The sequence below is a fragment of the Mobula birostris genome, chromosome 14 (assembly GCF_030028105.1).
Source record: "Mobula birostris isolate sMobBir1 chromosome 14, sMobBir1.hap1, whole genome shotgun sequence".
NCBI classification, from domain to species: Eukaryota; Metazoa; Chordata; class Chondrichthyes; order Myliobatiformes; family Myliobatidae; genus Mobula; species Mobula birostris.
The window spans coordinates 88,033,158-88,044,765 of NC_092383.1; the positions used below are offsets into that span (position 1 = coordinate 88,033,158).

At 42.9% G+C, this 11,608-nt stretch overlaps 1 protein-coding gene across 3 annotated transcripts in view; it reads left to right on the forward strand.

Moving 5' to 3' along the window:
* Window positions 1-10,937, forward strand: part of LOC140210067 (polymeric immunoglobulin receptor-like) — a 36,285-nt gene extending 25,348 nt beyond the window's left edge. For 2 of the 3 annotated variants that reach the window (XM_072278847.1, XM_072278848.1), the window contains exon 6: window positions 1,509-5,024. In XM_072278847.1, the coding sequence (XP_072134948.1) occupies window positions 1,509-1,635 (127 nt within the window). In that variant the 3' untranslated portion in view covers window positions 1,636-5,024. Of the gene's footprint in view, window positions 1-1,508; window positions 5,025-10,752 lie in introns of those variants that run through there. The other variant, XR_011889146.1, reaches the window with a different exon arrangement.
* The last annotated feature ends 671 nt before the right edge of the window (window positions 10,938-11,608 follow it).

An 11,608-nucleotide genomic window follows, 5' to 3' on the forward strand; every position in this document is an offset into this window, starting at 1 on the left:
CAAAGCAATACACACAAAATGCAGGAGAAACTCAGCAGGCCAGGCAGCATCTATGAAAAAAGAGTAAACGGTTGATGTTTCAGGCTGAGTCCCTTCATCAGATCTACCTGGCCACCCAAAAATGGCTGGAATGTGCAGCAGAAATCACAGAACCCCCATTTTCACAAGTACCTGGATGAACTTACCCTTGACAGGGGATTGAGAGCTGTTGTACCATCTAAGCTCAAAGCTAAAGTGTTGGAGGAGCTACATGCCAATCACCTAGGTGTTGTCAAAATGAAAGTGTTCGCTCAAAGCTTTGTCGAGTGGGCCGGAATAGATCAGTAGATCAAGCAGCTTGCCATGCACTGTTCGGGACACCAACACATCCAGAAGAAAGGTATTTGCAGCTGTTCAGAACCACTTCCGGCAGTCACAGAGTCAACTCCTACAACCACCATGGACGTGGTGCAAGAACCTCAGATTGTTTCAGGGCTGCAAGCTTCTCCTGCCAAACATGGTGACCTCCTTTGTCAGGAAGGGTGTTATCCCACAAGTGTAAGAAATCCTCAGTGGCAATTAAATCCTCAGACCTGAACGGGACATGCTGTGGATGTTTATAAAGTAGTCACAGAGTTAGGAGGCTTGCATGCCTCAATGACCCAGAGAGTCCTAAGTGCCAGCGGCATAACAGGCAGTAAGTAAATAAGTATTATTTATATATACGTATATATGTGTATGTTGAGATTCATTCCATATTGAGTTGGAGTTTATATCTAAGCAGGGAGGAGTGTTGTGTATTTAATATCTCAGTAATATTTGAGTAATATTGTAAATGTATGTTTGATTAAGCATTTCTTGTTTCTTTAAATAATTGATTGAAAATAATTGAAATTGCAGGTTATATATAAAAGTACATGAATGGCTTACATCATCACACCACCAGGTCATGAATGAAAGCCTCCCCGAAAGCAAAAAGCTCCATGTTTCCTTTCAAATATTTTAATGCTTTAGAGTTACAAAACATAACTGTTTCCTCCCACGTGTTAGTTTTAGTGAGGAGTGTGATTGCTGTGTTGGCTCCAGAATCATGACAACACCCACAGCACAATCCTTGGACTGTCTTGTTCATTGCTGCAAATCACATATTTCACCGTATTTTTTGAATGTTTTTATGCACATGTGTCCAATAAAGGTAATCTTTCATTCCTGGTGGCACTTCACTTTCCATTACTGAAGCAACTAATCACAATCCTCCACCCCTCCACCCTGCTTCCAGCTCAGACAACACCCACTATACCATTACACTACAGCCATGGGCATTGACAGTTTCCCCCAGGCAAATACAGAACAATATAACCCTATTCAACACTCACAGCACCAACACCCACCACTGTAGAGTCCCTACTGCACTATTCCTGCACCCACATAAAAAAATTATCACTGGTGTTTTCTGGAGAGGAATATCATCATCTTTGCTGCTTCTTCTCACCTCTCAGTTCCTAACATTGGATTTTCTATTTTTCTAGACGGGCTGACATGAAGCAGAACCCACAACACAGACAGATCGGTCCTTGTGCAGGGTCTCAACCTGGAATGTCGACGGCATCTTTCCACACCACAAATGCAGCTCAACCTGCTGTGTGCCTCCAGTAAATAGCTTATTGCTCCAGCTTCCAGCATCTACTGCCTGTTGTAAATTCACAGGTGAATCAGTGCAACAATTGCAGACCCTTCTAAAGATTCCAAGATTCACCCAAGCAACCAATAGTATTTTGACCTGAACACAAGAGATTCTTCAGATGCTGGAAATGCAGAGAAACACACAGAAAATGCTGGACGAACTCAGCAGGTCAGGCAGCATCTATGGAGAGAAATAAAGATTTGATATTTCAGGTTGAGACCAATGAAGGGTGTCAGCCAGACATGTCGACTCTTTATTCCTCTCCATAGATAAGACCATAAGACAAAGGAGCAGAAGTCGGCCATTTGGCCCATCGACTCTGCTCCGCCATTTTATCATGAGCTGATCCATTCTCCCATTTAGTCCCACTGCCCCGCCTTCTCATCATAACCTTTGATGCCCTGGCTACTCAGATACCTATCAATCTCTGCCTTAAATACATCCAATGACTTGGCCTCCACTGCTGCCCGTGGCAACAAATTCCATAGATTCACCACCATAGATACTGACTGACCTGCTGAGTTCTTCCAGCATTCTGTGGGTGTTTTGTTTGGACTCATAAGCTGCTCTCAAAATGGTGCAATATTTTGCTTTTTTTAATGTATGAGGGGGAGAGGGGGAGGGAACGTCGACTCAGACCATGAGATGCCTGCGTTGGGTATTTTCATGCCTTACAAGGCGGTAGTTGGAAGTCTGTGTGGTACGCCACTCCTCGCACAGACACAAGAGCAATGTGTGGTTAAGTGCCTTGTTCAAGGACACAAACACGCTGCCACAGCTGAGGCTCGAATTAGCAACCTTCAGATCCCTAAACGAACACCTTAACCACTTGGCCACATGCCCATCAATGTATGAAATACTGCTTAAAACCCAGCACAGCTATTCCAAATTATGTTAGTTAAAATAATCCAGAGTGAATAAAAACAGATGGATTTTATAAAGTTTATTGAGCAATCCATTGTAGTAAAACAACAACAAATTTCATTTCCACAGCTGCTTCAAGTTGATTGATAAAGCCAAAGGCCATGCACAGCAGCATTGTCTGACATTTGTCATTGAGTCACAGGTAGAGACGTAAGGTACATGTGATCAAAAACTCAGCAATTGCTGGGATTGATAAGCCTTTAGAGTGAGAATGAAAGAGAGGGCCAGAGAGCTGTAGAGAAGGAATTCCAACAGATCAGGATCTGAGCCACAGAAGGTACATCCACCAGAGGAATAACAGTTAATGTCAGTGGTGATCAAGGGTCCAGAACTGGAAGTTTCCATGTATTTCAGAGCTTCAAGAGATGCCAAGTGTTTCATATTGTGAGAGATAATTACAACCTGAATGGGACTTTGTCAGCATGGTGTTAATTCTACTGTGGAACCAGTGTGATAGGTCTCAGTATCCCCAGGACAGCTCTAGCTCCATAATATAGGTGACCAGTGATTTCACAGCTATTGACCCAGATGACCGCTGGGGAGGCTGCAGAAAAAGAACCAACATAAAGACAATACCTCTCCTTAAACATTTCACCTTTCACGTTAAACCCATGACCTCTAGCTGTAGTCCCACCCAATGTGACTTGTGGTGGACCTACTGTAGGATTATCTGTTTATACTTATTTTTGTCTATTTTCCCCCCGAGAAACGCTTCAATGCATGAGACGTTGAGGAAGGCTGGACAGGTTTGTGTTGTACATGACGAGGGAAGTGCACACTTCAGACGCAGTGAGCTCACGATGCAGGAAAAAAATATATAAAAAAATAAAATAAAGGGAATGTTTGGGGTGGGGGAGAGAGGCCAGTCGAGCAGATGATATTGAGACTCTGGAGGATTCCAGTAGCTGTTCCAACACAGGCTAGTGAGAGAGTTCCAGCACAGTTCTGATTGGTGCATTGACCATGGGGGAGTCGGGAATAGAGTTGCTAATCTGTTATTATACACTGGCGATGGTTACTTGTCATGGAAACTAGAGTTTTTGGAAACTGGAATTTTTGGAAGCTGATGTTGGAGTAACTGAGACTATTGATATGCTAGCGTTGGTCTACTGGGATCCAGTTGTAAAAGGGAAACTTCCATTCTTGTGGGATCAAATACTCCCATTTTAGAGGGCTCGTGGGAGCATGCAAGGGGAGAAATAGAAAGCATTTTTTGAAAAGCCTGTCCAATCACCCGGTGTTCAGGGCTGCTTTTGAGAAGGTGCAAGTTCCTTTGAAGCAGAACTATGAGCATATAAAGGGAACTGTGTGGTACACCCAGTCTAAGCATGTCATGTTAAGTCCTGAAGGAGGAGCTAGAGTGACAGAGGACACCCTTTTCCAAGGGAGATCTTGCCAATTGGTGGTTAAAGATGCCCAGTAGCGCCTGCTTAAACTGAAGAAAGCTGAGTTCATTCAGGGGACAGGGGGAACTGAGTCTCCAGAAGATACAAGTGACAGACTGGGGGGGGGGGGGGGCAACCCCTCATTGACAAGGAGTGTCTGAGGCTGCAGAAGCTGAAGCTGAAATAAGGAGTTCTCAGAGAACCAGAAAACCCCGAGATAGGCTGGCATATGATGCACCTGGGAAGCAAAGTGTGGTGTCAATTCTAATAGTGAGATATGTTATCTCTATTTACAAATGGATTGAGGATCCTAAAATCACAAACTTCATTTAAATACTGTGTTATTAATAATGGTTTAATAAGTTCCAAAGGCTTACAAAGTCATGAAGACTTGACTATTTTTGGAGGGACGAGACTGTAATACCCTGTTTAAGATTTCTACTGCTATGCTCTGAGGTATTTTTATTTTAGCAGTTTTCTGCAGAAGCAGTGTGTCCTGTTAGAGTGTTTTGGCCTCAGCAAAACATAAGTAGCCACTTTGTCCAACTTACGAATGTTGTGTCAGCCAGTCGCATTTGTCTTGGTAACCTGTTGTTACTTTCTGCCCAGTGGCATGTTATGGAAGATTCGAGACATCTAGACAGGATCAGTTTTCTACAGAACTTTAGTCTGATTTGGGGTCTTTTTGGGAGGAGCTGCAAAGCGGAGCACAAGGAATAGTGCCTGGAGAATGTCGCTCGAAGGAGAGACCCTGTTGTAAGAAGTGCTCTGTGCAGAGGAATGGTTCAGAGGAGGAAGTGACAGTACTCCTGAGTTAGCCAGTTCATTCAAAATAGTCTTTGAGGGAAGGTCGAACTGTGGCTGGTGTCTTTCACGCACAACGTAGATTCAGCCCATGAGTAATCAAAGTGAAGCATCCCGAGTACTTCAGAAATGAAATCCGATGTCGATGTGCACATTTTGGCTGGTTTAACTGTATTTTTGTTTTCTTTTCCTGTTAACTGTTTATTAATGTTAAAATATTCACAAATACATTTTTCTTTGTAACTTTATGCCAGTGTACAATCCGTTATTTTAGGAGTAAATGAAAACTTTGCACGGGGCAGTATTTATACAGCGTTCACTACAATTCACATTCTTCCCTGAAGCATTCCAACTTTCCTGTTTGGTTGAATCAAATCATACCGACCCTCGATGTGTGTTTCTTCTGGAAGGTGGCCTGCTCACCACTGAGTCACGTGGCTGTGAGCAGAGTTAGCCAACGAGCCAAGTTTGTATACGAGCTCGGTGAGAGGGTTACAATCCTATCCCTGAGAATTTTATCCAGCAATTTTCCCACAACTGATGTGAGAATCACCAGACTATAGTTCCCAGGATTTTCCCCGTGTTTCCTTCTTAAATAGAGGTACAACATTAGCCACTTGCCAGTTTTCTGGGACCTTGCTGTGGCTACAGAAGACACTGTCACGGTCCCATCTGGCTATCCCTCATCTCGCTCCTATCTCCTTGATTGTGCCTTAATTCCCGTCGTCTGATTCTCAATTGCTGCTAGTTCAATTAATTACAGCACACCTGGTTCCCATCAGAGAATGCAGGATAAGAACTCTGGCGTCACAGCCATGGGTCGCCATTTTGTTGGTCAATTTCAGTGAGTGTTAACCTCATTTTCTGATCCCTTAGGACTGATAGTTCTAAGCTTCGCTCCAATTTCTAGATATTCTACGAAAACCACGCCTCTGAGTCAAGACGCCCCTGGTTATCTGTTTCACGTTTGCAACTGTGCTAGCACCTCTCAAACCTGTCTCCGTGCCTGTGTCCTGCACTTGGGTTCATCCCCAGTCACTCCCTTGCAACAGACACCGCACTAGGACATCTTCAAGGAGCGGTGTCTCGGAAAGACAGCGTCCATTATGAAGGACCCCCACCACCCAGGGCATGCCATTTTCTCACTATCATCAGTCAGGAGGTACAGAAGCCTGAAAGCACACACTCAGTGATTCAGGAACAGCTTCTTCCCCTCTGCCATCTAATTCCTAAATGGACATTGAACCTATGAACAGTACCTCACATTTTTAATATAATTTCTGTTTTTGCACAATTTTTAATCTATTCATTATATGTATACTACAGGTATCAGTGATTTACTTACTTATTTTTATTTTTTTCTTCTATATTATGTATTGCATTGAACTGCTGCTGCTAAGTTAACAAATTTCATGACACATGCGGTGATCATCATTCTGATTCTGTAAGCTACTGATCAAAGACCCTGCAATTCCTCTCTTGCCTCCCTCAATAACCTGGGGTAAATCTCATCAGGCCTTGGGAACTTCCATCTTAATACTCAGTAGGAGGCCCAACACTTCTTCCTCCTTGACATCTAAATACCTAGCATATTTATACACTCAGCACTGATTCCCTGGTCTTCACTATCCTTTTCCATGGTAAACATTCAACCAAAGTACTCAATAACTACTTGAATTACATTTTCAACAACCGCTTCCTCTGACAGCTCTTCCATACATTGACCACTCTTTGGGCGGAAAAGTAGCATCTCAACTCACCTCGACAAAAAATCTTCCTCTTTAATCTCTCCACTCTTTCCTGTGCCCTCTATTCCCCAACTCTGGCAGGAAAAAAACTGTGTGCATTTACCATGTCAATATCCTTCATGATTTTATACACCTCCATAAGGTCAACCTTCATTCTCCTACACTCCAAGGTAGTAAATCCTAGCCTGACAAATATCTCTGTAGCTCAGTTACCCAAGTCCAAACAACATGCTTGTAAATCTTATCTGTCCTCTATTATTTTCAGCTTAGAGGCATCTTTCCTGCAGCATAGTGACTAAAACTGTACAGAAAACTCCATTACTAAAATCTTGTTTAATGCAATATAACATTCAGAAACTTATATTAATGCCATGACTGACGAAGGACATCATGCCAGGCCGATTCTCCACCACCACGCCAACATGTGACACCACTTTCAATGAATCATCTACTTATACTCCTCTGACCCTCTCAGCTACAACACTCCCCAGAGCCCCACCTTTCACTATGAATGTCCTGTCCTCATTTCTGTTCCCGAAATGCCACAGCTTATCTGAACTAAACTGCATTTGCTATTCCCACTAATCTAGCCAATCAATATGGTTCTTGACAACCATCTTCACTACCTATGATATTACCTGTTGTAATGTCATCTGTAAACATATGTACCAGGCCTTGTACATGCCAATTTAAATAATTAGCCAAAATCAGTTTCCAGCACTTCCCCTGTCGCTCATGGAACAGCTCACATTTACCTCAGAAGGACTGGAAAGGAAGGGGGAAGATGTGAGAATAAGAAAGTGGCGAAGTGGAGGAGGGACAAGCTAGAATGCGATAGGTGATACCAGGTTGTTGGAGGGGAGTGCGGGATGAAGTAAGAAGCTGGGAGGTGATAATTAGAAAAGGGAAAGGGCTGGAGAAGTAAGAACCTGATCAAATAGGAATGTGGATCATAGGAGAAAGGGAAGAAGGCGGACACGTAGTGTGAGGTGATAGGCAGGTGAGAGGAAATATTAGAAACTAGAGTGGGGAAATTAAGAACGGGTAAAGGGAGGGAGAATTTGCTAGAATTTGGCTTTGCTCTGATCATTTATTTATTCATTATTTTTGTAATTTAGAGTAATTTTATGTCTTTTCCCTGCACTCCTGCCACAAAACAACAAATTTCATGTCATATAATTCTCCAACATGAAGTTGGAGAAATTGAATTTCATGCCATCAGCTTGGAGGATACCTAGACCTAGTAATACAGTTATGTCATTGCTAGTTGGTGATAAACTATTGATCAGGGAGCATTTTCTGAACCCTAATAGCGTGAATCCAGAATTACTTGACTCCATTTATACTGAGCTCTTAACAGAAGCAATCAATTTCCTTTGGTAGAATTATGTAATTGACAAGGGATCGTAGCAGGAACAAATCTGTATTTGGATTGTCTAATTCCTTTGTGTTTCCTCAAGTACAAACAGGATTATTTGCAGCAGCACACACAAAATGCTGCAGGGACACAGCAGGCCAGACAGAATCTTTGGAGGATGGGGGGATATACAGTTGACTTTATTGATCAAGAACCATCCTTAGGTTTGGAAAGGAAAGAGGAAGAAGCCAGAATAAGAAGGTGGGGGAATGGGAAGGAGAAAGCAGATGTGGTAAGTAAGAGACAGGAGTAATGAAGTTACAGTCTGGGAAGTGATACGAGGAAGAGGTAAAAGATGATCACCTGGTCTCACCTGTCACATGCAACCTCTGTTTTAAATTGATTCCCCTCTTGTCCGAGACTTCCCCATTATGGGAATCATCCTTTCTGCATCTACTCTGTCTTGGCTTTTCAACATTCAAAAGGTTTCAATGAGATCCCCCTCATCCTTCTAAATTCCAGCTACTACAGACCCAAAGCTATCAAACGTTCCTTGTATGATAACACTTCCATTCCCAGAATAGTCCCTGTATAGTTTTAGATGACATGCAAACCTTCACAAACATCTAAGAAAGTAAAGGTGCTGCCACACTTTCTTTGCAATGGCACAGATCCTTTGAAATTGTAACAAGAAGTTTGTAACACCCTTGACGAGGACTAGCTCATGGACTTCCAGTTTTCCTCTACTGGTCAATAATAATATCTTTGATCTTGCTGATATTGAGTGAGAGGCACATGTGTTCAAATCTACATCATATTTCTACTTAACAGATCAAAAAAAAGCAGAGGGCAATACTGGAGAAGGAGAAAGTTTGAACATTCCCATTAGACTAGATCTGTCAATGTCTTTGTCATATTCTGCAGGAAGCCAAGACCATCCCAATGGCATGTTCTACTTGCAGTTGCCTTGTCAGCTCTCTTCCTGCTGCTCATTACTGTCATCATTATACTCAGGTGGGAGACAAGACTGAGAAGTTCAGTTCAGTTAAGTAGAAAGATGACCGCTTAAAAATTCCTCTCCTCTCTGAGACGCCTTTAACAAATTCAGACCATTTGCCTCGTCTACCAAAGCAACCAGTTCATACATTTGCAAAGCACTGGTTAGACAACACCTTGATACAGATGTATAAGATGACAAGAGGAATAGATAGAGTGAACATCCAGACCCTATTACCCAGGATGACAATGACTAATACAAGAAGGCACACATTTAAGGTAATTGGAGTAAAGTTTGGGGGGTATATCAGAGGTAGTTTTTCATACAGGGAGTGGAATGCACTGCCAGGGTGGTGGTAGAGACAAATGCATTCAGAACATTCAAGAGATTCTTAGATAGGCACATGGATGAAAGAAACTGGAGGCCTATGTGGGAGGGGAAGGGTTAGAATGGGCTTGGAGTAGGTTAAAAAGTTGGCACAACATTGAGATCCCAGTAGCTTATTTGCTGCATGCTGCATGTCTCTACAAAATCAATACCTCTGTCAGATGGTTGGAAGCTCCAGTAAGATGATACAAGTGTTGTGGTTATACCTAGAATGAACAAGAATGTTTTTCTTTGAAAGTGGTACAAAGGATGTAATGAAAGCAGCAAACCAGGAGCTAAATGAAGGAGTTCAAAAGCAGACGAAGCAATAGGTTCAGACATTTACACAATTTTATTTTGTTTTGTAACTCCAAGTGAAGTTTATTGTCATGTGAACAAGTACAGCGAGGTAATTTCTGTTCGCCAGGGTAGGGGAAATTAAAAGAATAGATTTAATATGAGAGGAGGGAAAGTTTAAAAGGGAACTGAAGGACATCTTCTTCTTACAGGGGGTGGTGGGTATATGGAAAAAGTTGCCAGAGGAAGCTGTAGAGACAGATGCAATTACATTTAAAAGACATTAGGACTGGTACATGAATAAGAAAGGCCGAATAGGATATAGGCCAAATGCCGGCAAATGGGACTAATTCAGATGGACATCTTGGTTGTTGGCATGGGTTTAACATTGCAGTGCAGTAGATTAATTTGGTATTCTGTACAGAACGCCCTGGTGTTACCTCTATTCTGGTTTCAGAAATTGCCCTTATAGACTGTGGCTCTTTCAGTTTTATGGTTTTAATATTCTGTTTTTTGTCCATTAGTTCTCGTCGCCATTTCACGCAATATGTTAGTTTTTTTATGAAGGGTTTTGTGGTTTAATGTTCTTGCCATCTGCATGATGTGACTTTTGTGTGGGGGAGGGTGTTTAATGTTTTTCTTTGAACAAACTCCGTGGTTAAATTTGTTTTTATGGTTATCTGAAGAAGATGGATCTGAGTTTCCAGCACGGATGAAGAGCCTCAGTTTGTAATGTTGACTCCTTCTTCCTGTCTGTCAGTACTGACTGGCTTGCTGAGGTCCTCTAGTCTAGCATGTTCTGTCTGTTGCTCTGGACTTCCAGCATCTGCGGAACCTCTTGTATTAGTAACAAGGTAGTGTTCATGGGTTTATGAACCACCCAAAAGTCAGAAGGCAGAGGGGAAGAAACTGTTCCTAAATTTTTGAGGGTGGGTCTTCAGGATCCTCATCTTCTCCCCGACTGTGGTAAAAAGAAGAGGCCATGACCTGGATGGTGTTTACTCATTCCCCGTGGCATTTCCCCAGGCTTACTTTCTATGTTCACATAGATTTATTTTCTCTTTATAGACCTTAGAAAAGCTCTTAGGGTTCGTTTACATACTCTGTGTTGGTTTACTTACTCTCCACTGAGTTCTCACAGATGCTCTCTTCTGAGTTCACTCCCCTGTCAACAGTCCACCACTAACTATATTTCTCACTTTACCATACAGGAAATCCCTGTGGCGTATGCCAGTGTGAAGCAATGCAGAGATCACATGGAAAACACGCACATCAATCTTCCTGTTCAACATTCTCCTGAAAATGCCAGAGCACAACATTACTCAGAAACTGTAGTGTATTGAGTGGTTGCTGACTAATAATAATTAATTCAAGATCCAATAAAAACCTAGAAAACATCGCAAATACAGTTGGGTGAACGTTTCTTTGTTTTAGTGCAGCTGTTTCCCACAAGCCCTCAACCATGACAGCATTCTGTGGGGCTGTGTTGGACTGCTGCAGGAGCAAGCAGCTGGTGGCCACATTGTTCTTCATCCCTCTTTGTCCCTGAACAAGCTCAGGGGTGTTCAGCAACCACAGGCTTGATGAAACCTGTAGGCAAGACAAGGTGGCATGGAGCCCAGTGCTGGGGGACTGTTGAGTTGGGTGGAGGGATGGCTGGTAGTTGGTGCTTGGGGTTGGGTTGGTAGTTGCTGGGGGGTGGGGTAGTGGAATGGGCTGAGAGAATGCTTTCAGGATAATGGAGATGACATAGTGTTGAGGAGGTGGGGCAGAGAGAAGCTCATGATGTGTTGGGAGGGAGTAGTTGGCATTGAGGAGGGGGAAAATGAATTTGCCAGGGTGCTGGGAATTGGAAGTTGGTGGTGCCTTGGGGAGGGGTAAGTTGATGGCGTTGAGGTGGAGGGAGTTGCCAAGTTGCAGGGGGGTGGGGAAAGAAAAGGCAAGTTTTTTCCTGTATTGGGAGAGGGGAGGGAAATTGGCAGTGTATTGGGAAAGGAATAGTGGAAGTTGTCAGTGTGTTGGGAGGAGGGAGTTCACAGCGTTGTGGAGGGGAGAAGGAGATTCTGT